Here is a 27,140-nt window from a genome sequence, read left to right on the forward strand (position 1 = left end):
TAGGCCTGTTTAGAAATTAAGACCTTTCTGTATGGCACATCTCATTAAAGAGGTGGTGGCTTTCAGTCAGTTGTCTGTATATTAGTGAAGTGCTCGGTGCCTGTCACCTTAAAGAAGCAACACACATCTGTTGCATTAATGAGGCACTGGGCTGCTTGCGCCTTAATGTGACCTTTGGTGCCTGTCACATTAAAGAGCTACAGAGTGCTTATCAGCACAGCTGGGGAAAAAGAAGAGCAACAGAAGTCCACAACATGTAAGTAAGAACCACAGCTGAAATAATAAGCAACCAGTAAAAGCAGCTTTTTGTTATTGGCACAGCTTGGCAAGTCATAAAGGCTCAAGGGAGCCACAAATGCAGGCAGAACAGTCTTTAAATTGAAGACACTCACCATATCGGCAGCGATACTGGCACACTCCATTCTTGCCTCCCAAAAGCTCCAGGAAGGAGTCAAAATAGCCATTGACAGCCTCAAAGCCACCACGGATGGTCCCAATACCCCAGTCTCCAGCGTCCTCCTCCTCAGCAGGTGGAGGGGTGGCAGTGCTGTTTTGGGTCGTGTCCTCTTTACAATAGCTCATGCTCAGGGAGAACCATAATAGTACCGGAACTCCGACACCCAGCTTCATGATGCAGCTGCTCTGAGCTCTCAGATACCCAGTAAGGAGGAGACCAATATGAGGGGGGGCTTGCTGCCAGCGAAGGGCTTGTATACTCTCCAGAAGTTGGACTTTAAACGCTGCTGCTGCAGTGTTAAGCAAGCTCAGGTCAGAGCCATAATCAGAAGAGGGAGGAAAACAAGAGGGACAAAGTACAGACATGCACAACTCCTATAAGAGATAGTGTATGAAAAGTCTGAGTCACCTATGAGAAAATACAAAATTTACTAGCCCTGAGAGGATGCAGACTGCAGTCACTAAAGAGAGAATATAAACTCCAGGTTACACTTCCTTATGAAACTACTAGTGCCCTATTCGAGGAGCCTTAATAACTAGAAATAACTATAGTCTGTCCTGTCCAGCTCTGGAATCCCTAGGAAATAATTGGGTTGAAGGGATGTTCCTGTTTTGTGTAGTTGCCATTGGACAGAATTTATCCCAAAACTGGGCACCTAGTGGAAATGTAGGCACTCACATAGCCAGGTATGTCTGGCAGGCTTTGCAGAGGACCTAGAAGGCTGCACACGTTTGGGCAATGACCATGCTAGTATTGCTGATTATTATAGATGTAACCCCTTTTAAGCAGATAGGCTGGATCTTAAAAGGCCATAAAAATATTTATCATCTTGGAGCTAAATCCAATGTCATTTTCCCTACTTTCTTGTCCCATATGGGTGGGTACTTTCTGTTGGGGGGATGAATGACCTTCAAAGCCCAGAGCCTACATGAAATCCCTTCTGGGTGTGTTACTATGGCTCTTTGGTCTGATTTAAAGTGGCTCTACCTTGGTGGAGGTGTCCCTCAGGGCAGGGAGTTGGAACTTGCTTATCCTCCATAGGGAGGAAATTATGTGTCCCAGCAGTGGTGGGGTTATCCTAAGGCATGGATGTCCTTTTTCCTCACAGTACCTGAGGTCCATGAATACTCCTGATCTCCAACCTGTCAGTGTCCTGCGTTCCAGGGATGGAAACTCCATTGCGGATCTCCAGATGTCCTGCTCTTCTTCTCTCCCTTGAATTCCTCTTCAATTTGAATAGATGCAGACCCTCCAGGAGGAAAGGCCTCTACTGGAAACAGTTCTTAACTTCCAGCTCTGGGTAAATAAGGGTGGCAGAAAAACAACTTCCTTCCCTCTCAAATGGGCAAAACAAACTTGGAAAAAAAGACCTTCTTTCTATTCCTTAAGTGGGCACAGTTAACCTCCTCTTGGACTAAGTGAAGAGGTACACAGTTCCCTCCTGACCACCTGGGCAGGAGATGCAGCCGGCCAGGAGGGCCAGGTCAAAAAACTGCTAAATTCAAGAAAACTTGCAAACATCCTCCTATCACTCTCAAATTCTACCAGTCCACAAACAGGGAACTGGCAGGGCAGAGTCTCTCCCTTCCTTTGCTAGGCAGGGACCTAACTTTGGAAAGCAGACTGAAATACTTCTGCTCCTTCCAAAACAAACTGTGCACTACCCTAGGCTAAGCCCTCTACTTGTGCCTCAGCAACTCTCCATTCCAGCAGTTCACTGGGCGAGGTGCTATATGGAATACTATGCCCCCTTTCCACTGTCTAACCCAAGGGCTGGAAACTATGACCAACTAGTGGAGACCCCTTGCAGGTCTCTACAGAGAGTTTGGGGGTTAGATGTGGGAAAGTTTGGGTATGGGAGGGAACTATGAGGGGATCTTGTACACCCGTCTACCTAAAGTGGTGGTGAACTAAGGAGGAAGGCAAAAAAGAAAGAATGGGAGGAGGAGAGATATCTTGTGTTGCAGGTGAATACACTCTGTGGCTGGTGTCTATCCTGGACCGGGAAGTGCTGTAGTCTGTTTGGTGGGGGGTGGGGGCGGCAAATGTGGGGCTGTCTTGAGAGGGAGCGTGGGAAGGATGAAAGAGCTGGGGTCAATCTGGCAGAGGGCTGAAGGATGTAACATACTGGAGAGGGAGAGGAAGTGTGATAGTTTGTATGTGTATGGGGTGGTGGGTGAATCTGAGAAATGTCGACGATAGTTATGTCTCTCCAGCCCTCCCCCACTAATCGATATTAATTTCTTGGCAAGTACTCAAAAGTTCACAGGTATAAGAACATAAGAAGTTGCCATATTGGGCCAGACCAAGGGTCCATCAAGCCAAGCATTCTGTTTCCAACAGTGGCCAATCCAGGATCCAAGTACCTGGCAAATACTCAGACATTAAACAGATCCCATGCTACTAATGCCGATAATAAGCAGTGGCTGCTTTCTAAGTAAACTTGAATAGCAGGAACTTGTTCAAACCTTTTTTGAAACCAGCAGAAATGTATCCAGGGTCTGCAGCACCAGGGGACCAATGCATTTGTGTTGCCTCCCTATGCTCCACCGCCCCCCAAACCTCCTTATAGAAATACTTAAGGGCAAGAAAGTCACACTGATACAAACCCCAGAAAAGAAATGAACAAATAGACTGTTGTGAACAATCTATAGGGAAAAATTTCCCTGCCTACAGCCAGGCTGCCAACATTGCTCCTTCCCTTCGTGGTACTGCAAGCAAACAAAAACATTCTCTGATAAAGTATAAGACCAAGAGTCAAGGACTGTGATGTAAATGTAACATTTGTCTGGCCATAGAATACCCCTGCGATTGTTTGCACTCACTTCCTGATGCCGCAGCCCTCTCACCAGCAGGAATGCTGCCATGCTGCTTCCCCCATGGCTCCTCTTAGGTGTACGTGCACTGAATCTTGACGGCCCCATGGCCTGGAAATCAGGAGCATTGCTTAGTGAAAACATCAGTGCTGGCTAGGTAATTAGACCCAAGCCATGCTCACAGACAGTGCCTCAGCAACAGATCCTTCTGCAGCCTTGCAGTGCATGTTGCCATCTCCATTGCTTCATTGCTGTCTTGCCTTGCTCTGCCTGCCTTGGTTGCCTGTTTGTTTCTTGCTCATTCCTGCCTTGTCTTGTCCTTTTCTCCAGATCTGCACAGATCACTGCAGCCTCTTCAGCACACTGTCCATCCCCTCCCCAAATACAGAATAATTGACCACACATTAGAAAGAGAAATATGGAGACAAAAGCTGAAACAGAAAGCCCAAAAAGCCAGACTCCGCCTGCAGTATAACACTAGAGAAATAAAAACTGCCACCATTACTTGGGTAGCTATGGCACTCTCTCTGCTTCCAGCTTTCCCTGGGGGGTTTCTCCAGAGACTCAGGGACTTCATGACACTTGCCTGCAACTACTTCTGCCCTTCTAGGAGGTTTTGAGCCAATGCTTGCCAATTACCACTTGCCATGCTTGAACTCTTCTTGCACCTGCACCGCAGTACACCCACTGGATCCTGATCAGATTTCCAGTAGTACTACCCAGGCCTTTTAAGTACCTAGCTGCTGTACCTGCTAGCAGTTTCACTTTTAGTCTGGGCCACACTTTGCTCCAGCCACAGTGCACAACTGCTTTTTTTTCTTTAAAAGTAACAAAAAAACCCCACCTCACCAATGCTGACTGTATAGAATATAACAGTTCTATCTTCAGACAGGGTTTGTCCCCTCAGTTACAAAGAAAAACCTATCCTGCCTGCAGCATGCAGTTTTTTTTTCCTGTGCTCCTCTGAGCCAGCAAGCTTCCAATGTTCAGTGATCTGAAACCCAAGCAGCACTGCTCTTCTTTTGTCCCAGCTCCCTTCGTGAGGCAAGGCTAGACCCCGATTTTTTTTTCATGCAGTCTGCCTTGCTTCAGTGTGCTCCCTGAGCCACATTATTTTCTCTGCAGTGCTGCTTTACCTCCAACTCTTTGGCAGGCCACAGTCCTCCCTTAGCAACTTGGGGTTTTTCTCTGTGCCTAGCATAGAGAAAAATAATCCCTGACCTGACACCATATGTGGGGAAACTGAGCAGTGTTTCCCAGGCTGGAAGCACAAAGCCATATGGACTGCAGCCTTTTCTAATGCAGATAAAATATTCACATTACAGACCTTCAAAACAAGTAAATGACTGCCTACCTACAAAGCCCGATATATTAAACTCATTAGTAGCCTTTTAAAATATATTTGCTGCTGGTGGGAGTGTGCTTGGTGAATTAAGAAACAAAACGAAAATTGGTTCTTACCTGCTAATTTTCGTTCCTGTAGTACAACAGATCAGTCCAGACAGCTGGGTTTTGCCTCCCTTCCAGCAGATGGAGACGGAGAAAAACGTGAAGAGCACCCCTTCTTAACCTGGTGTGCTGCCTGCGTCGCTTCAGTATGAACATTTACCAAAGCAGAACATGAAAAACTAGCAAAGATCAAGTAAAGAACGAGAAGAAATTTAACCCAGAAACTACAAACTGGGACAAAACAAAAAAATAACTGAGTCCAGGATACCAAGCAACCTGTAGCTTTCTTTGGAGTTTGGAGCAAAACAGAGCAGAAAAAGACAAAACAAAAACAAAACAAAAAAACAACTGAATGAGAAACCCCTCAATGGGAGGGCATCTGGACTGATCCATGATACTACAGGAACAAACATTAGCAGGTAAGAATCAGTTTTCCTTTCCCTGTACATACCTGGATGAGTCCAGACAGCTGGGATGTACCAAAGATTCCCTACCTAGGGTGGTGGGACCTTGACAGCCCGGCTCGAATGACACTGCTCCCGAAACTATTAACTTCTGGAGCCTGGACTTCCAAACGTTAGTGCCTGGCAAAAGCATGTAGAGAGTTCCAGCTAGCCACCCTGCAAATTTCCTGTGGGGAGACTAACTGGCATTCCGCCCAGTATGCAGCCTGAGAACAAATCGAATGTGCTTTCAAGCCCTAGGTAAAGGACAGACCGCGACAAATGTAAGCGCAAGTAATGGCCTCTTTCAACCAACAGGCTATCGTGGCCTTAGACGCTTTGTGACCTTTCTTAGCTCCACTCCACAAAACAAACAGGAGATCCAAAACGCGGAAGGCATTTGCAACCTCAAGATGGTGCAACAGAACCCGAACATCCAGACACCTCAATTCCAGAGCATGAGGCACATCTGCTTCGAGATTAGGAAAAGCTGGAAGCTCCACAGATTGATTTAAGTGAAAAGCAGAGATAACCTTCGTAGAAAGGATGGAACCATCCTGAGAGAAACTCCAGTGTCAGAAATGTGCAAGAAGGGCTCCCTGCACAAGAGGGCTTATAGCTCAGAAACCCTCCGAGCAGAACAGATCACCACCAAAAATATTGCTTTCAAAGTGAGGTCCTTCAGGGTGGCCTTTCAAAGGGGCTCAAAAGGAGCTTCACACAAGACCCTGAGAACCAAGTTAAGGCTCCAGGACGGACATACCAGATGGATTAGAGGATTCAAATATTTTGACCCTCTTAGGAAACACACCACATCCAGATGCAACGCTAGGACTGTACCTTGCACCCTGCCTCTGAGGCTCCCCAGGACCACTACCTCCACGCAAAGGGAATTAAAGGACAGTCCTTTACCTAAGCCTCTCTGTAAGAAAGCCAGGATCTGCACCACCGAGGACTGATGAGGAAGAAGCCCCTGCTCTCGACACCAGGATTCAAAAACCTTCCAGACTGACATATTAGGGAGGTGGAGGTCTTCTGAGCCTGAAGAAGTGTAGTAATCACATCCTCCGGGTAACCCTTCTTCCTCAACCAGCGCCTTTCAAAAGCCAGGCCACTAGAGAGAAGCGAGCCGCCTGATCGAAAAATACAGGGCCCTGACCAAGGAGACTGTCATCTTCCCAGAGTCTCAGGGGACCATCCACCGCAAGGTTGAGGGCCGCGAACCAGGGCCGCCAAGGCCACTCCAGAGCTACCAGGATTACTGCCCTGGGATGCACGTCTATCCTCCGGAGCAGCTTGCCCATCAGAGGCCACGGAGGGAAAGCATAGAGGAGCACATAAGATAGCCATGGGAGTGTTGGCGAGTCTACACCTTCCGCTCCATGTTCCCTTCTGCGACTGAAGAAGTATGGAGCTTTGGCATTCTTTTGAGTCGCAATCAGGTCTAGATAGGGGAGGACCCCATCTGCGAGAGACTAGCGTCATTGCTTGGTCCGAAAGTTCCCACTCTTTGGGGTCTAGTTGCCGGCGGCTCAGAAAATCCGCTTGCACATGGTCGATCCCCACAATGTGCAATGCCGCCAACAGGGAGAGGTGCTGCTCCGCCGATTTCATGAGAAGCTCTGCATCCGATGCGACCAGACAACTCTTGGTCCCGCTTTGACAGTTGATGTAAGCTACCGTTGTGGCATTATCAGACAAGACTCAGAATGCTTGGTTGTGGACAAAAGGTAGAAAGTACTGTAACGCTAAACGCACCACTCTCGTCTCTAGGCAATTGTTGGACCAGTGAGCCTCCTCTGGCGACCATTGACCTTGGACCGAATGGGATGGACAAACTGGTCCCCATCAAGAAAGCAAAATTGCTTACCTGTAATAGGTGTTATCCCAGGACAGCAGGATGTAGTCCTCATATATGGGTGACGTCACTGACGGAGCCCTATCACGGAAAACCTTCTGTCAAAGTTTCTAAAAAGCTTTGACTGGCACACTGAGTGCAGTGAGCATGCCCAGCATGCCATGATCCCTGTGTCCACAGGGGTCTCCCTTCAGTCTCGTTTGTAGCAAAAAGTGCGAGCGAAAAATAAAAGAAAATAAGAAACATATGCGGACCCAACTCCGTGGGGTGGTGGGTGGGTTTCGTGAGGACTACATCCTGCTGTCCTGGGATAACACCTATTACAGGTAAGCAATTTTGCTTTATCCCAGGACAAGCAGGATGATAGTCCTCACACATGGGTGATTAACAAGCTACAGGCTGACTTGTATTACAACAGGCCAACAGCAGACAACTCATGTGGCGGCACAATAATTGGGGTGCTATTGCCAATGATGAGGCAGCCTGACATCAAGGCAGGTGGTTGTGGAAAAAGTTGGGGATCATAGTGGAAGAAAGCTTTTCAAGGCAGGTTGGCCAAAGGCAGAGTCTTGACAGACTTTCATTGATAAGTAGTAGGGGGCTGCGAAAGTGTGAAGATAGCTCCATGTCGCAGCCTAGCAGGTGTCAGCAATTGGTACTGAACGATAGTGTGGTACTGATCGTGTGATGGCCGTTATAGAATGTGCCTGCACGCACCCCTAGATGCCTGCTGCATCATAGGAGAATTTGATACAGTCTGCTAGTCAGTTGGAGAGAGTCTGTTTGTCCACTGGAACTCGCAGCTTATCTTTTGTCAAAGAAGGAAAGAGTTAGATGTAAATTCCTATGGAGTGTAGTGCGGTTTAGACAGAATGCAAGTGCACTTTTACAGTCCAAGGAGTGGAAAATCCTCTCACCCTGGTGAGAGAGAGACGTTGAGAAAAAGTGGGTAGAGTATATTCTGAGTACGGTGAGATGCTGTGTCTATCTTAAGAAGAATATGAGAGTGATTACATAGGACCACTCTGTTACGGAGGAATGCAGGGTCGGGTGAGAATGCAACAAGGTGTGTAACTTACTGACCCTATTGGCAGAAGTGATGACTACGTGGGAAAGAAGTTCCCATGCTAGACAGTTAAGTGATAGGAATGTAAAGGCTCGAATGGGGAACATATGAGTCTTGTAAGCACTAAATGTAGGCCCCATTCCGTAACCAGTGAACATAGAGGTGGCTTAATCCGTGGATAACCCATGGTAAGCTGACTCAGAACGGGTTGAACCGTTAATCGGGCATCCCCACTCCCAAGTGGTACGCCGAATTGGAACTGAGGTGTACCCATGCGGAGGATGTCTGAGGAGCAGAATCCGAGGGAGTAAAAGAAAAGGAGCGGCATGTGGTAAATCATGCCATTTTGAATGGTAAGATTTATGTGTGGAAGGCTGTTGTGACGCTACCAGTACCTGAAAACATCAGTGAGTCCGTAATATGAGACTGACCTGTGAGAAGGCAAATTGGTTACTGGTGTGATAGATTGAGAAGTATGGGAAAGCATACTGGTCTCGGCCAGGACGTGGGTCTTAGAACAGTGAACCCCATCACAGTGCAGCATAATAAGAGTGCTGGCTATGAAAGGCGTCGAAAGAGACACATAAGAAGCCTTTGTTGCAGCAACGGCGTCCATAGGAACGTATTTCGAGACATGTATAGGGAGTAGAATTTGTCCACCGTATGGTTCGATTCAGACGCAGAGGGCAAGGTTGGTTGACCTCAGCGCTAGAAGATTTTTCTCGCTACACATGTAGTCAGAGACCATTCGAGAGGATGGAAACATCTATGGAGAAGGTCTGCTAGTGTGTTCAGTAAGTCTGTTAGATAAACGGCCCAGGGATGCATGGAGTGTGCAAGGGCCAAAGGCTAGAGCTGCGTGGCTTCCTAGCAGAGCAGCTAGGAGGTTGTGGGTGCTTGTGTGTTGGAAATACTACATTGTCACTATGCTGTCTGTATGCACAAAGGTTTGTTGCAGAGGAAGTATTGTAAGGCATAAAGGCATAACTCATGGCTCGAAGCTCCAGGAAGTTGATGTGAAACTCTGCATGGAGCGGAATAGACACATATTGGGTTGGGAAGATGTGGATTCAAACTCATCAACCCTCAGTAAATGCAACCATGAGCAGGACCAGCCGAGGATTTGGTTCTAGATCAGTAATATGGATCAGGGACAAAAGCGGTTGAACAGCTTAGATCCACTGATAATTGAAAATTCCACTGAATCTTACTCATAGTGAATCTGGATATATGAGTAAAGTGGATAGTGAAAAAATCCCATGGCCCAGCAATGAAAGAATTGAGGGGCTGAGGTTATGCTGCGTGCGCGTAGAGATGTGTAGGAATTGGAATTTGCTGAATGTCTGTGCGGTTGTTGGACAGGAAGTTCGTTGTAACTGTAGCATCCAGAACTGTTCTATAGGGGATTTATGGCAGTTAAACAGCATTCCCAGGTAGTAGATTTATAGTGAGTCTTGGAGAAGATAGAGCTCCTTGCTTGGATTGACCGTTAGGCAGTTGTCCATGCAAGGAAAAGCATAAAAGGAAAATTGGTTATTACCTGCTAATTTTCGTTCCCGTAGTACCATCTGTCTCCAGCTGTCCTGGACTGATCCTGGTACTTACAGGGAATGATGTTTTACTCCATACAGAAACAGCAGTCACAGCTAGTGATTTTATGAAATACCCAAGTTGCCGAAGCTTGAGCAACCAGCAGAACTTGGGATTGAAATATTGTTGACTTACTACGAAGCACATAGAAAACTAGAGAAGAGAGGCAACCCACTTACTGCGGTAAGGAAAGCATGGTGATGAGAAACACCATTTTACCTGTCCCTTCTGAAAAAGATGTCATATCTAAGGTCCAAGATGGGTGGAGAGCATCTGCTTTCTGTTGAAAGAAAGAACAGTGAGATTAAAAACTCCCCCACCCCCCGCGCTTTGTAGCGTCCGGGGGACTGATTCCTGAATCTTGGTACTAAGTGGGGTGGATGCTCTGATATCCGGCAATTTGAGAGATCAGGTGGTGTCCAACTGGCGGGGCTGATGTAATCTGGATATCAGCTATTCTCCCACGGGAGCGTGAGCGGTAAAAGTCTTACCCGCATCTCTGTCTGCTGTGCAAGAAAACGTCGAGAGCTGTCGCCAGGTCTTGAGGTGGACTTGCAATTGAAGCCGTGTTTGCTGGATCTTGTGGCAGCAGATCAGCGAATCCATCTGGGACTTCAGGCCTTAATTAGGAATCAGAAGCCAGAGTATTATCGAGTACGGAGTCTTGTTGCTGACATCGGGAGGATGTCTTGATGCAATCCCAGGTTATTGGTAGAGAGGTTCGCTTGGTATTGTGTCATACATAGCTTGCAGTAGCGATATGTGACACTAATACGCTTCTTGGAAGATAGTATGACCTAGAACCTTTCAAAAACATGTGGCCCGATTTAGTGACCAGGTCTCGATGGGATTGTTGCTGAAGCGGAATTAGAGTACTTACCGTCCTTCGTGGTGGATCGCAGAAGGATGAGTTGGTGAAGATCGCTGGCTCTGTGGATTTCAGGAGGCATCGAGGACAGTCTGAAGGATGTAAACGTCCGACTCGACTCTGTAATCTGGTATGGTAGTGCAGGTACAGAGGAGACAGGCTAGGCGTGTCTGGTGCCTCCACATTATTTTCTGGTGGCTCAGAACCCCGCACCGGTGTTGGTGGGGAACGCCTCAGCAGCAGAGGAGCACATGACTCATGAACCCAGGCCCGCTTCGCAACTGGCTCAATGTACTCTGACACCAGTGTGGAATCCCTCGGAGCTCGGCCCGGTCATTCTCCAGCACCGAGGACTGCCACCGCTGTGCGGAACAGTGGAGGTGGCAGTAGTGCTGTTGCTCGGTCCGGTCATTCTCCAGCACCAAGTAGGATGGCACCGATGTTCTGGATTGTGTCGGTGGTGGACGGTCACCGTGCCGGCGATAATTGCCACAGTGCTCGGCCCGGTCTTTCCCCAGCGCCGAGGTGGATGCCCTCGCTCTCTTGGATGGCGAGTGGTGATGGACTTTCAGCATGCTTGCCTGCTCCTGGCACTATGTAGTGCTGTAGGATGATACGGGGCTTTAGTTAAGAACCCGAAGTATGGAGCACTGTGTTTAGTCGAGGGCATTGCGTTTAGATGCTATGTCAGCATTGACAGTATCGATGGCAGCATTAAAAGCAGCCTCGAGGGTATCATCGAAAACATCGATGGAAACGTTGATGGCCCAGGCAGAGCAATGATAACAGTGATGGAGGCACCGACTGCATCGGTGTAGTTATCGATGGCATCAGCGAAATCGATACCGGCATCGACGGAATAGATGGGAGCATCGATAGAAACGAAGAGGGCAACGATGGAAATGACACGGGCGTCGACATCGAGACAACCCAGGCACTGATGGCACCGATGGCATCGAAGTGAGCATTGATGGCTTCAATGGAATCAATGTGGGCATCGGTGGAATGCAGGAGAAATTAGTGCCATGAATGTGAACATCAATGGCACTGAAAAAAATCGATGCGGGGATCGATGGCATCGATAGAGGCAGGATGGCATGGATGGAGGTACCAACGGTATTGATGGGGGCATTGACCGCCAAAGGTACCGAGTGAATCGATGGAGGCATGGATTCGATAGTGGCCTTGGCGGCAACGGTAACCGTGGATGTCCCTATCCCACTAGCCCTAATAACCCGGTGGAAGGGCGCAGGAGGATACTCCCAGGCTTTGTGGGGCTAACTAAGGATGAAAACATAGGGAGAGGGAAGGCCACAATTTAGTGGTAGGCCAGGGAAACTGTTAGTGAGGTGACAGGAACCGACCGAAAAACAGGTCATAGTACTCACCGAGTGTCCATTAAATGTATGCGAAGGGAGACCCGTGTAGGGAAAAACTATTTGTGAAGTAAAATTTCAAGTGTTTCCGTGAGGAAAAGTGAGAAATTTCTCACAGAGCTCCTGAAGCGATGCTAACTGCAGTGCGGAAAAAAAGAGACTAAAGGGAGATCCCTGTGGACACAGGGATCATGGCATGCTGGGCATGCTCAGTACACTCAGTGTGCCAGTCAAAGCTTTTTAGAAACTTTGACAGAAAGTTTTCCGTGATATGGCTCAGTCAGTGACGTCACCCATATGTGAGGACTATCATCCTGCTTGTCCTGGGATAAAGGCTGGCATCAGTGGTCACAATTACCCACTGTGGCACCTCGAGGTCCACCCTGATTCTCAGGTGCCTTGGGACAAGCCACCAGCCAAGACTGGACCTTGCGGACTTGTGGTAAAGGAACCCGAAATTCTTCAGACATCCGATCCCAACGGGAGAGCAATGCTCTCTGTAAAGGCCTCATATGAGCAAACGCCCACGGGATCAACTCCAGAGTGGACACCATGGAGCCCAGAACCTATAAATAGTCCCAGATTCGGGGAAGAGGAGCTGACAAGAATTGACAAACTTGTTGCATTAGTCTGGTGATGCGCTCCTCCTGGAGAAAAACTTTGCACTCTGGTGTCAAACTGCGCACCCAAGAAGTCCAGGACCAGAGAAGGTAGAAGATGATTCTTGGTCTGATTGACCATCCTGCTAAAGGACTGCAGAAGGGACAAGACCTTGTTTACCGCCAGCTCACAGAATTCTTTGGACTTCGCCCGAATAAGCCAGTCGTCCAGATATGGGTGAACTAGAACTCCCTCCTTGCGCAGAGCAGCCACCACCACCCCTTGGTGAAAGTTTGGTGAGCCACGGCGAGTTTGAATGGGAAGGCACAGAACTGAAAGTGCATGCTGAGGATCATGAAACGAAGAAATGTCTGGTGATCTTGACAGATAGCGATATGTAAGTAAGCCTCCATCAGATCCTGGGAAGCCAAGAACTCTCTGCTGCAGACCACAGTGATGATCGAGTGCAGAGTCTCCATCCGAAAATGCAAGACCTTGAGGGCCTTGTTCACCTTTTTCAGGTCCAAAATTGGACAGAAGGCGCCTTTCTTCTTCGGGACCACAAAGTAGATGGAGTTACGTCCCTCGTTCCACTCTCCTGGGGGGAACAGGAACAATGGCTCAGAGGGACTGAAGGTGGGAGAGGGTCTGGCTGACAGTCTGCTCTTTGAAAGGAGAGCTGCATGGTGAAACCAGGAACAGATCTTGGAGAGGCTGAGCAAACTAATGCGTAGCCGTGTTCGATGATGTTTAGAACCCACTGGTTAGAGGTTATCTTGACCCATTCCTCGTAAAACAGGGACAGCTGGCTGCCGATGACAGGAATCGAGAAATGGGCTAGCCGCATCTCATTGAGAAGACTTGGCCAGCATGGTGCCTGAACCGACCCCGTCCCAAGACGTCCTCCAGTCATGAAAGGAACTAGACCAGGATGGAGAACGTCTTGAGTCTGGTCACTGGCCCTGAACAGGACTCCTGTCGAAAATGCCTCTGTCCTCGTAATCAGGAGCAGGTTAGAAGAAACTCTTTAGTTGATTTAGGTTTGTCCTCTGGAAGTTTGTGCACTTTATCTTCCTCTAGTGACTTAATCAACTGTTCCAGGTTTTCCCTGAAGAGAAATTTGCCCTTAAAGGGAAGCACTCAGTTGGGCCTTAGAGGAGACGTCAGCTGACCAGTTGCGCAACCATAAGAGTCTTCTTGCCGAGACAGTGGTCACCATAGTCTTGGAGGACGTACGCAGGAGATCATAAGGCATCTGCCCCATACGTCACAGCTGCTTCCAAATGCTCTGCCTATGCGGCCTCCTGCGGCAGGAGGTTCTGGGTACTCAACAACTGCTGAACCCACCATAGACCTGCTCAAAAGCATGAAACTGCTACAAACGGCCACCCGGATACCCAGAGTAGAGACTTAAAATATCTGCTTCAGATGGACTTCTAGCTTTCTGTCCTGTAGATCTTTCAGGGCCGCAACTCCTGCTACCAGGATAGTTGTCTGTTTGGTTACCGCCAACACGGAGGTATCAACCTTGGGAAAGTTCCAGGGTCTCCTCTGGCAGTGGATAAAGTTTGTCCATAGCTTGGCCAACGAGTAGGCTCAACTCTGGAGTATCCCACTCCCGGATCATGTTGAACCAGGGGATGGAAAGGAAAAGTTTTGGCTAGGCCCTGCAAGTCCACCAGGACCGGGGTCTACCATATCGGGGACGGCGACCTCCTGAGGGAGTGCAACGCCAAGCTCCGCTAAGACATGAGGGATGAGAGGGTCTAACTCTTCCCTGTGAAATAGCCAAACCACCTTCGGGTTGTTCCCATCCAAAGGCAAAGACTTCTCCAGATCCGCATCTGGACCAACCCCCGGCGGGGGGAACAAGGAAGGATCTGAAGCATCAAGTAAGCCTGTGGTGTCCTGATCCGGACAGGAGAGAGCCTTGCAACGTTTTGACTCAGGACCCCTGATGTTCCGACTGCTTGGGGACCTTCTTGGGCAGCCCCTCCAGGGGCCCCCGTGGTGGATCCTCTCCCTGCCACGACTGGCTAAATAGGCTATGTACATCAAGAGAAAAAGGAGTTGGACCATGCCCCTCCAGGGGATCGGGGGTATCATAGGAGAGGCCTGGCAATGACTGCTGTGAACCTGCAGGGCTATGCTGAGCTGGAGACAGGTCAGGCGGGGACTCCCCTTCCCCTGCTGCCTTAGCCTGCGCATCTGAGAAAGTCTTCAAGATGGCCGCCATTCCCACGCTCAGTGGGAACAGATCAGCCTGCTTCCCCTGACTGCCTGATCGCTTGCCTGCACTGTGAAGTCGACCCCATGCCGCTGCTGACTAACTCTCCCCAACAGGGAGGCAACAGAGGCATGATCCAGAGCGGGAGAGCAGACTCCCTGCATGCAGTGCATGGAACATGGCATTCTTAGGGCAGGAGCACTCTGGGCAGATGCCGTAGTGATCGCAAGACCGGAGAAGCCCCACAGAGTCCGGACCACGCGGCCGCTGACCTTGCTACAGGAATCTGGTGCAGAGGATCGCTGCACAGCCTGCTTTAAGAGCCTCTCTAGGGGAAAATAGGAAAGCCCCTTTACTTTTTTTTTTTAAAAATGCTAAGCGCTCCAACAAGAAAGGCAATACAGCCTGCTCCGGCTCCAGGATGGGGGAAGGGAGAGGGACCAGATCACCAGTATGCATCCCTGGCACCTTCCCAGCTAGGGAGCCTCGTGGGATAACCAACTGCTGCTCCACCAACCCTACGACCAGGGAGGATGGTCCCCCCCTAGGACCTGCCTTCTTCCTGGGAGGAATTTCAGGACCAAAGTGCTTGCTTGATCTTCTCTTGCTATTTTTTTTTTTTTTTTGCTGGAGACAGAGAAATACTGAAGAGAAGCAGGCAGCACACCAGGTTAAGAGGAGGTGCTCTTCAAGTTTTTCTCTGCCTCCAGTTACTAGAAGAGAGGCAAAACCCAGCTGTCTGGGCTGATCTGGGTATGTATAGGGAAATTCTGATTTGGTGTGATTAACTATATAACCAGACAATGCCCCATAGTGATTTAGAAGTCCCACTAAAGCCAATAATGAGCTAGACAAAAATTAGTAAAATATAGGAAAGTAATATCTGCATAAAGGGAAATTTTATGACAGGAGTGAGAAATCTCAGGGATATTTTAATTTAATCCTATTTTTCTAAACAAATACCTATTTCTTGATAGGAGTCAGTAGACCATCACCCCAGCAGTTTTGCACATTGAAACTGAGCACGGTGAACAACATTTTATTGATCTCTACAGTTCATTACTCCATTAAGTTCCACAACAACACTACTAATTAGACTTCTCACATGATTTATTTTAAATACCCTTGCAATAAATTTTGTGTGGGGAAAACCTTGTATAGTTTGTAATTAAGATGGTTGAACACCAGAGTTGCATGACACATGCATGAGTGACAGCACTTTTGTTTATGCATTGCATTGAACATCAACTTGACTTTAAATGATCTAAAATTTTATGTTATGTCTATTTCAGGATTGGCATGGAGATGACATTTCTAGGAAGTTGCCCCAAAAAGAACAGTGCGGGAATCACTGTTTGAATACACTTTCACCTTATGGTCTTAATTCAGACCAAGATTTGTCTATGTTTCTGTGATAGGGACTTAGTTTTGTTTTTCTCCAGATTGCCTCTCATCTTGCTGGTGTCATCCATCCTGACATTTTAAGTGGTTTGAAATAAAGCATGGAATCTATTCATAACTTGGAGACTGTGGAGGTCCACACTTGAGCACTTCACTCAGCTTGCATTTATTTTGAGTGCCCCTTGCCACAGGATTGCCAAAACATTAGCTAATGTCAGTGCTTTTATTTTCATAAGAAAATGTTAAAAAAAAATGAATAGCTCAAAATCACCAGCTAATTAATGGACATTCTGTAAAATGAGTCTGAAACAATTGAGGTTGTCTTTATGAGACAAATTCTTTGTCCTGTTAAGACTTAAAATGATCTTTTTTTTGGGAGCTAGCACCAAAATTCTCTGTATCTTATTTCAACATGTAATTGTGCATATATACTCATGTGAATTTTAAGAAAGGGACATCATACATAGAAATTTTGTGAATAAACTCAGAAAAAAATCCCACCATCTAATCATAATTCCACTTTTTTTCAATCATTTTGTATCAAATTTGTGCTTTTCTTGTGCAAAACTTAAAATTTCAAGTTGCTTACTAACTCCATACTAGCTATAACAAAAAGCTTTAAAATTTCAAAGCCCCAAATCTTTCAAATTACATTCATATACTGAATCATACTGCCAACTGCTTAGGGGTGCTCTTCTGGTGACAATGTAACCAAATGTGGCAGCAGCTCAAGGTGACTCATTTAGGGTTCCTTTTTCCATGCTGAAAAGGTTAAAAAAAAAAAAAAGCCATTTTTTAAAATGCTATCATGTGGTTTAGAACTCTGTTCTAAACCACATGGACCAGACTCCCAATTCAGCTAAGTATACTCCACTCAGCATATGCAGCTTGCACATCAAAAACTGCTCTATAATTAAGAAAGGTCTGTCCCTTTCCCAGCCTTGCCCACGTCTACTTGTACTGCTTCTATAATTACCCATCCGAGTAGGTCAAATGTATGGGCATGACTCACAATGCTACACTAATGGCGCTTCTAATCTTTTCTGTTTTAAACAAGTTTGATGTTCCGAGAGTCTAGTTTTAACCACTACTTTTTGTTTGCCCCACATACAACTAGGGCAAAGCACATATAATATACACTACATTATTAGTCTCACAACTGGTGTACTGGTATAAAGTAAAACTCACCCCTGTTACAGGATTTATCCATTGTAAACCATGCATGGTCTGCTTCCAAAAACTACAACCGCCACAAACATAATGACCCCTTCCTTGTACTTTATCAGCATCTGAGGACTGAAGGTAGCATTGATTTTGCCAAGATATCTCTGGCATTCTTTGCCCCCATGAAGGCTATATAAGGAGTGTCTAAACAGAGGATGAAGTTAGTACATGCTTATGAATAATCCTTTGAATCTCATGTGCTGTTAGAAAACTGAAAAATACAAGTTGATTTATTCTCTGTTTCTTAGATCGTGACTGTAATAAAAGATCCCTATTAGCATATCTAGCTCTTAAATATGCTTATAAGCTGTGCTGGATACCCTCGGCTCAAAAAGCTTCTTTGTAAGGATATTTGCTTGTTATTTAAATTCAAGGTGGTCTGAGCAGATATGCCGAATCCTCAAAAATTGTCCAAAAAGTAAGCCCGTAGAAAGATCTGGAGTGGCAACTTTGATATTGCAAAAGATTGTTCTTATCTGTTGATTTAGAGTACACTATAGTTCACAAAGACCCTTCATGCTTAAAAATCTTACTGTTAAAATTTTAAAAGAAATGTGCATTGCACTCATAAATGCACATACTGCAACATGAACAAACTTATGCCTCATTTTCTAATGTATGCACATAGCATTTAAAATACTCATGACATGCATGTGCCATCAGCCTTTCAGGCGTATCTTACACGCTCACACAAGGAGAGAGAGGGCGCCTCTGTATAGGGTGTCTCTCTCTATGTACCACTGTAGAGGGGCACTTTGAATTGGGGTGGGTTTTCAACAGGTGGGTTGGGGTTAGGGGTGGTGGTGTTACAGACACATTCAGAGGTATTCACTGTCAAACTGACATTACTAAAGAATTTGTCTTTATAAGACAAATTCTTTAGTAATGTCAGTTTGACAATGAATACCTCTGAATGGTGTCCAACACCCTCCCACCCGAAAACTCACCCTGATTCAAAGTGCCCCGCTACAGTGGGATATATATATATATATATATATATATATATATATATATATGTTCCACTGTCACTGACCCTATACAGAGGCTCTCCCTTCCCCCCTCCCCCCCATTCAGGAATCCTGTGCCTCACAAGAACCAGTAACAAAGTTACACAGGCAACATATGTGCATTGCCTTTACAAAATTGGTAGTTACGCACGTTTCAGCCTGCCCCCGAATTGCCCACACCCTGCCTCTTTTTCGCCTCTTGCTGAATGTAGGTACACGCCTGTATATGCATTCTTCCAGGAGTCTTAAAAATCGCATTGTTTGCATGTGGCCCACATACACATACATGTGGCTGTTTTTGTGCGAGCAATACTTTTAAAACCTCTCTCAATGTCCAAAAAAGATATCTGATTATTTTCCAGATAATCACAAATTTGAAATCTTGCAAATTCAACCACAGGTGGAATTCTTGCAACTGCTGTTCAGTTCCTGACCATAAGATCACATGTCATCACCATATAAGATGAATAACATAGGATAGGTTGGCTACACCGGGGGCTAAAGAAGTCCCCCATCATCTCTCCTTTTTATCTGTAAATATAAATGATCCTCAAAAGTAAAATTTGTCCAAAATAATTGCTCCCAATCCTGTCAAAGACTGTATAGTAACTCATGGTTATGGAAGTTGTGCTAATGTCTCATGACTCATCCGTAAAGCCTCTCGTTGGGAAGTATGTTTCTTCCAACATTAAAACATGGTTTGAAATATTTTGGACTTTGAAATTTGAAAGCTTTTTGCTTAAGAACTAGTATTGAGATAGTGGAAAAGCAGCTTGAGATTTTAAATTTTGCAGAAGAAAAGCACAAATTTGATATAAAATTATTGAAAAAAAGTAGGACCATTACAAGATGGTGTTTTCTCAGAAATGGATTCAGTTTTTCCATGGCTGATGTTCCTTCACTATACTCACATAAGAGTTTATAGGCAAAATTACATGTTGAAACCAGGATTATAAGATTGAGAGCAGATAGGAATTTATTTAAGACTTAAAATGATACTAGCTTGCTGACACCCTTCAATACTTTAGAGTATGTCGATACCTTTTGAAACATTTTCATACAGATCTCCTTTCGGTATTCTGGATATTTATTTTGTGAAATAGTTTCTTTTGTTCTCATATTTTTTGGTTAGACAGGATTTCCAAAAGTAGTGATTGTGCTCAAGAGTATTGCTGAAGAGGGAATAACTTAACAGTAAGAGCTACAAGACTGGCTCCCATTCTGTTGGAATTCATTCAAATCCACTTCACTACCAGAAGTCTAAAAACAAAAACAAAAAAACCCCACACAAAGTTTTCAGCTTTAATAAAAAATAAAATCTCATACAAGCTACTTCCAATAGTCTGAATGAGATTCAATCATGATTAAGCCACATGGAATTACATCAGTCTCAGGCTATGTTTACAGGAGAGATGGCAAGCTTGTATCGTTTGTGAACATAGCACTGATTTTCATAGCTTTGGCATGCATTCAGAACCCATGACATAATAGCTCTTATCCCAGACATACAAAATATAAACATTCATTTAAAATTATAAATAGGTCTTTCTCTGGTCACATATGGTAGATTCTGTAACATTAAGTCAGATCAGAATGCACAAGTTATGGGATCTGAGACTTCACAACTCATAAGGCACACCATTAAGAGATCAGTCTTCAGCTGAGAATGTCCCCCCCATCCCTTCAGTATCAGGGAATAGACATGAAAGGAATCAAACACATCAAATAGCATGATTCTGAAACTGGACATAAGGCAGACATGAAGGTTTTGGAAGACGGGCAGGTACCTCTGCTAGCATAGTGCTGTACTGCTAGACAGAAGACTGCTTGCTCACAGTACCTGACCCCACAACCAGGTTCTCCAGAGAGGCCAAGAAAGAAAGAAAAACACCAGTCAGACAGGGTTCGTTTCTTTAGTAGTGTCCAATCCAGCTCCACTAGGACCAGCAGCAACCAGTATAAAGAAAACTGTGGCAGCTGAATTACCACATTGCAGTGCTAAGTGCTCAGCTTTTTCTGGGCCTATATTACCATTTGGCTGGTTTATCCTATAAAGATGTAAATGACAGTTAAAGCACAGACACTGTAAACCATGGCAGACATCAGCTCTGCTACTTGATGTCAGTGCCCTACTCTTCAGGCTGACAGTCAGTTCATGAGAGTACAAGCCAGTCTTGAGTCTGTGATAGGAGGCATTAAAGGGATCAGCTTTCAGGAAAGCTTTGCTTCAATCCCTCAGTCAGGAAACTGCAAATGAAGATATACAAAAGGCAAGATGAGAGAAAAGGTAAAAACCTCTCTCACCTGGGAGATTAATTTCATCTGCTTTTACAGCTGGATAATGGAAGAACATCCTGAAAGAAACAAACAGTCTTATTCTAACACACCTACAGCCTAATTGATCAGTATTCTTTCGCTGCATAAGCCTCCTGGCAATTTGAAATACTGTATGCATGTGATGGACTACACAGTTTTAGAAAATTTAAGTAAGGAAAAATGGGCTAAAAATTTGAGCTGAATTCTTTTCTTCCACAGGAGCAGCCCTGTCTGAGGCATCCCATGGCAGGCATAGAGTGTAGTGTCAACAGCTGCAGGATCATGAACTGTGCTGAGGAGACTCCCAGGGAAGGAGGATCAGTCCTGCTCGGACAAGCTGCATGGCCTTCGAAATTCTTGCCCCCGTTCATGGATCCATTTGTTGGAGACTGAGAAAAAAAAAAGGGGGTATCCAAGAGAAGAGAAAGGGAGCACACTTTTAGGTACATGAAGCATCTTGCACAATTCATATACAAAAATGTATCAATTTCAAAATGGAATAAACTTGAAGGTAACATCACAACCTATCAAATTCAACATGTAAAAAAAGGCAACGACTAAGAATAGAGCCATGTAGCCCAGAAGCTTGCATTTTTAAATATTCTTAATCCATAGAAAGGAAAGCATTACCTATAATAAGTGTTCTCTGTAGACAGCAGGATGAATCAGCCACACTGGGTGTTGTCATTCAATAGAGAGAGTACAGAAGGAGTGAGAGTCTACTTAAACATGATGGGGGTTTCTATGCAGCCACTGCCACAGGAGATCCCCGTCAGTCTTTATCACAAGCTATCCATCAGCTCTATTTTCAAAAAGGCCTTGAAGGATCATCTTTTTAAAAATGCTTTTACATCATGAGACCAACTTCCTTTTTAGACAATGCTAGGCAGACTTAGCCATGCCTTTGAGTATAAATGTGTCAGAAGTAGCTACTTTGGAATACGTTTTTACTATATTTTATTTTTAATGTTTTCACTATTGCTGTTTGTATGTTAATCCTGTACTTTGCCCAGAACACTTTGTATGTGTGCAATAAGCACTTTTAAGTAAACAAATAAATACAGGGAAGAGGGAAGGCTTGTATGGATGAGATTTTCTATTACAGAGAATACCTGTTATCAGTAAGCAATGTTCCTTTTTCTCTGGACAAGGAAAACAAATTAGCCACACAAGTGAGGACTTCCAAGCTGAAGGTTGCATGAACTATTTTTTCTTTTTTTTTACATTTGCAGTGAATTATTCAACCTAGAGGCTAGATGCAGAGTTAAAGGATTTAGTTAAATAAGCTTTTAAAGCACTGTTTAGCCAAAACTAACAATGTGATCAATTTCTAGGCGGTAATGAAGGCATCGACAGATGACCAAGTAGCAACTTTACAGATCTCTTCTATGGAAGCATAGCGAAGATAGGCTAAAGAAGCTGAGGTAGCCCTCACTTGATGTGCTTTTACTTTACTCTGAAGTTGTTGGCCTATCTGATGGGCCGATATAGTAAAGTGTGCTCTGGTGGAGCGCACTGTTAGCCTGCATTTGGCCGTGTGTTTTCGACTCGCTATTTTTACCCCTTATACAGTAAGGGGTAATAGCGCGTCAAACATGCAGCCAAAACCCCCCCCCCCCCAAACGAATAGTGCCCGCAACATGCAAATGCATGTTGATAGGCCTATTTGTCATTCCTGCCCGATACAGAAAGTAAAATGTGCCGCGAAGCCGCACATTTTACTTTCAGAAATTAACGCCTGCCAAAGGCAGGCGTTAATTTCAGCCAACACTGGGAAAGTGTACAGAAATGAGGATAAAACTTATTTTCTGTACACCCTCCAACTTAATATCACAGCGATATTAAGTCGGAGCCCCAAAAATAAAAAAAATAAATTAAAAATCTGCCCGCGGGTTGGAAGACGGATGCTCAATTTTGCTGGCGTCCGTTTTCCGAACCCTTGGCTGTCAGCGGGTTCGAGAGCAGACGCTGGTAAAATTGAATGTCAGCTGTCAAATCCGCTGACAGCCGCCGCCTCCTTTTACCACGGGCTCTCATTTGCAAGAAGGCCGATACTGAATCGCGCGCACAGGACACTGGCCTGTGCACGCGTCAGGAGAGCGGGCGCTCACCGGCTCTCCTGCGTTTCTTTCTGTATCGGCCCGTGAGAAAAAATGTAGGGATGAGACAGATATTCATGTGGCAAGAGTGTTAACTAAACGCCCTTGCTTAATTGGGTTGAAAGACGAATAATTGAAATGAATTTCTGTAAGGCTTTGTTCTGTCTAAATTGAATAACTCTTCTACAGTCCAAGATGTGAAAAGCCTTCTTTGCCTTTATTAGTATTTTGCCTTGAACATATGTTGGTAAAACAATAGACAGTCAAATAAAATTGAGAAACTACTTTGGGGAGAAATTCTGGATGCATTTTTTATATATTTTTGTACATCAATGCGTATGGGGCATAAAAGACTAGGGCTTGCAACTCACTAAAGGAAAATTAGTTTCTTACCTGATAATTTTCGTTCCTGTAGTACCATGGATCAGTCCAGACACCTGGGTTGTGACTCCGCACCAGCAGATGGAGACAGAGCGAGACCTGTCGGGCTCCCCTACATATAGTAAGGCGCCACCCACAGCCCCTCAGTCTTACGTAATGTCAAAGCAAAATTGAACAACCAGACTATCTAACTAGACCGCCCTAAACCAGGGCCGATTCACAAAACCCCCAGCTGGAACAGAACTCCCAGAACCAGAGGAAAACCCAATTACAACCAATTTCAACAATGGAATCCAACCGAGCGGACTCTCCGTTACTTCAGAACAAACAGCACAGACAACACAAACTACTTGGGCGGGCTCCTGGACTGATCCGTGGTACTACAGGAACGAAAATTATCAGGTACGAAACTAATTTTTCTTTCCCTGTACGTACCCGGATCAGTCCAGACACCTGGGATGTACCAGAGCCAATTACAGAGGGTAGGAGCCAGAGAGTCCCGCTCGGAGTACTCTCTCTCCGAAACCCCCCGACTCTGAGGCCTGAACATCCAGCCAATAATGTCTAGTAAAAGTGTGCAACGACTTCCAAGTCGCCACCCTGCAAATTTCCTGAGGTGACACCTGAGAGGATTCCGCCCACGAAGCGGCGTGTGATCGTGTCGAGTGAGCCCGAAGGCCCTCAGGAACAGGCTTGCCCCGCAGAATATACGCCGAAGCAATGGCCTCCTTGAGCCAACGTGCAATCGTGGTCCGAGACACCCCTCTTTGGGCCGGACCACAAGACAAAGAGGTGGTCTGAGACCCGGAAAGGGTTCGTAACCTCCAGGTAACAGAGGAGAACCCTGCAGACATTGAGTTTCCGTAAATCTTTTGCCCCCGTCTCCGATCGCTCCCCTTCAGGAAAAGCGGGAAGCTCAATCGACTGGTTCAAATGAAACGCCGACACCACCTTCGGTAGAAAGGAAGGAACCGTCCTTAAGGAAACACCTGAATCCGAAATCCATAAGAATGGCTCCCTACAAGACAGAGCCTGCAACTCCGAAACTCGTCTCGCCGACGCGATCGCAACGAGAAAGACCGTCTTTAGGGTAAGATACTTTATCGTCGCCTGCTTTATCGGCTCAAACGGCGATGCGCACAAAGCGGAAAGTACCCAATTGAGATTCCAGGACGGACAAGGATGACGTAATGGAGGACGTAAATGCTTAGCCCCCGAAGAAAATGCGCGACATCCGGGTGAAGTGCCATAGACACCCCTTGCACCTTTCACCTGAGACAACCGAGGGCCGAAGGAACCTACTGCGAGGAATGGACCGTCCGTGTTTCATTGGGATGCCTTGGACCCCGTTCCCGACGAGGGTCCACCTTGCCTCCCAAACTTTTTTCCTCGAAAGGACTGAGACCATGAAGACGACTTGGAGGAACTGGAACGGTAAGAGGGACCTGACGATCTCAGCGGACGCGACCTTCTATTCCCCCGAAACCGGGACCGATTGGTGAAAGCAGTCCGAGCCCTAGGCCTGTCCTCAGGCAACTTAAAAGCCTTGTTTTCTCCGAGTGACTGCATCAGATCATCCAACTCCTTTCCAAACAACAACTTCCCCTTAAAGGGTAGCGAGCCAAGGTGAGCCTTAGAGGACCCATCCGCCGCCCAATTGCAGAGCCAGAGGAGGCGGCGCGCGGAAACCGCTGAAACCATGGCCTTGGCCGATGTCCGCAGCAAGTCATACAGAGCATCCGCATTATAGGCGATCACCGCCTCCAGGTGATCCGCCTGCACAGATCTGCATTGGCCTGGAGCACCTGGGCCCAGCGTAGCCCTGCCTGCAGGACAAAGTTACTATAAATAGCCGCGCGGACCCCCAGAGCCGAAACCTCAAAAACCTTTTTAAGCTGCAGCTCCAGTTTCCTATCCTGGATATCCTTGAGAGCCATGGCCCCTGTGACCGGGATCGTTGACCTCTTTGCTACTGCCGAAACCGCTGCGTCCACTCTGGGAAGGCGAAGGAGCTCCAGCGTGTCCTCTGGCAATGGATACAGCTTATCCATAGCCTTACTCACTTTCAGGCCCAACTCCGGGGTGTCCCATTCCCGGAATAAAATGTCCGATGCCGAGAAGTGGAATGGGAAAGCCACTGCTGGACCCGTAAGACCCAATAGAACCGGGTCCATTTTGGCCCTCGGTCGGGACTCCACCGGTGGTGCATCCACACCAAGTTCCTGAAGAATGGCCGGAATAAGCGGCGCTAGTTCCTCCTTCCGGAACAAGCGTACCACCCTCGGGTCATCCCCATCCACCGCCGGCGTGCCCTTGCCGGTACCGGGCTGGACTGACCCTTCTTCCTCCGGCCCCCCCCAGGGGCCCTACAGACGGGTCCGCTTCCTCCGATGAGGAAGAACCGGTGTCAGAATCCTGAGGAATACCCCGCACAGGGTGCTTCTCCCTCGGCGGGTCCGAGGTTTTCCGGGACCTATCCCCAGCTCTCCTCTTCCGGGACCCCGACTGACCATCCGGGCCCCCCGTGGTGAACGCTCTACACGCCTTCCGTTTGCATCTTTTATATTTCAGCACCTTACGTAAAAGAAGAGCGAAATCGGAAGAAAGAGGCCTCCGAACCCGAAGAAGCCTCCTCCAGACTAACTTCCACTGGCGATGCGGCCCCCCCCCAGGGGGCCGCTGCTGCGGGGAAAGCGCGGGAGGCATGCCACCATTATCGACAGCCTTCCTTGTGGCCTCCCGAACTGTATTAAAAATGGCCGCCGTTCCCGCGCTAAGTGGGAACGGCTCAGCACTGCCTTCCCCGTTCTACCCGGCGCGCGGCGGCGCTAACGCCGGCCGAGAACGGCCCCCCCGACCGGCCTCGGACGGCCCCTCACCGCCCGAAACACAACTTGAACAGATGCCGCGCACCGAGCCGCAAGCACGGCAAGAAGATCTCCTCGGCATCCGCGAAGCGGCAACAGAGCCGGAGCAAACAAATTAATTAAATTAAAACTTTAATTAAATGCCCCGAATGGCGAACGAAGCTCGGAGAGTCAGCGAGGCCAAGCCGAAGAAAAAACAACACTGGTTTTTTGTTTTTTTTTTACTTGCCGCCGCTGTCCCTGGTCCTGAGCCTCCTGCTCCAGCGGGGGTGAGTGAACCGGGCTCCCCGGTGTCACCCCCGACGCTGCTACCAGAGGAAGGCCGGGTCCTCGACCCTTAGCAGCGGCCTCAACCAGGGGGGGGGATGGCCCCTCAGAACCTTCCAACCCCCCTGGGAGGCTCCCATGGCGAGGGAGTCTTCTCACTTCCTTTCCTCTCCTGCCTTCTATAATTATTTTTCTTTTTTTCAAACTTCATAACCAACCAAAGAAAAAGATTCCTGATTAACTAACCAAGCTACCCAGGATCCCAGAGACTGTGGGTGAACCTGCCCCATCTGCTGGAGACAGAGAAAGACTGAGGGGCTGTGGGTGGCGCCTTACTATATGTAGGGGAGCCCGACAGGTCTTGCTCTGTCTCCATCTGCTGGTGCGGAGTCACAACCCAGGTGTCTGGACTGATCCGGGTACATACAGGGAACCTTGTGTGCAGAGGTTACAACTATCAGAAACAGAACTTTCCAAGAAAGAAATTTTAGTTTGGCTGATGCTAGAGGTTAAAAAGGTAGCTTCAGCAGCTAAACAAGAACTATGTTCAGAACCCACTGAGGAGGATCCTTAATTGAAGGATATGATTTAGGCCTTTCAATAAATCTAGCAACTGCAGATGGTTGAGAAATAGGAACTCCTCCTGAATGCTATTATGTGCTGCTACAGCACTCAGGTGAACTGAATGAATTAGTCTTTAAACAAATTAGAGAGGGATTTAAGAGGTATTAGGCAGGATTAGGACAGGGCACTTAAAGGAATCCAGATTTTGATGTACACACCAGATGGTAAATCTCTTCCATTTAATATTATAAGATTTTCTTGTGG

At 46.7% G+C, this 27,140-nt stretch overlaps 2 protein-coding genes and 1 long non-coding RNA gene across 6 annotated transcripts in view; 1 reads left to right on the forward strand and 2 right to left on the reverse strand.

Moving 5' to 3' along the window:
• PLA2G12B (phospholipase A2 group XIIB) overlaps window positions 1–837 on the reverse strand; it is a 39,258-nt gene extending 38,421 nt beyond the window's left edge. For both annotated transcript variants that reach the window (XM_029609174.1, XM_029609171.1), the window contains exon 1: window positions 393–837. In XM_029609174.1, coding sequence (XP_029465034.1) covers window positions 393–822 — 430 coding nt within the window. In that variant the 5' untranslated portion in view covers window positions 823–837. The remainder of the gene's footprint in view (window positions 1–392) is intronic.
• Window positions 121–16,600, forward strand: LOC115095477. Its single transcript, XR_003857795.1, has 3 exons — window positions 121–256; window positions 1,566–1,757; window positions 16,043–16,600. It is a non-coding gene; the product is annotated as an uncharacterized LOC115095477 (long non-coding RNA).
• A 3,065-nt stretch (window positions 16,601–19,665) lies between these two features.
• Window positions 19,666–27,140, reverse strand: part of P4HA1 (prolyl 4-hydroxylase subunit alpha 1) — a 280,816-nt gene continuing 273,341 nt past the window's right edge. For all 3 annotated transcript variants that reach the window (XM_029609177.1, XM_029609175.1, XM_029609176.1), the window contains exon 15: window positions 19,666–21,087. In XM_029609177.1, coding sequence (XP_029465037.1) covers window positions 21,017–21,087 — 71 coding nt within the window. In that variant the 3' untranslated portion in view covers window positions 19,666–21,016. The remainder of the gene's footprint in view (window positions 21,088–27,140) is intronic.

Source organism: Rhinatrema bivittatum, chromosome 7 (genome assembly GCF_901001135.1).
Source record: "Rhinatrema bivittatum chromosome 7, aRhiBiv1.1, whole genome shotgun sequence".
Lineage (NCBI taxonomy): Eukaryota > Metazoa > Chordata > Amphibia > Gymnophiona > Rhinatrematidae > Rhinatrema > Rhinatrema bivittatum.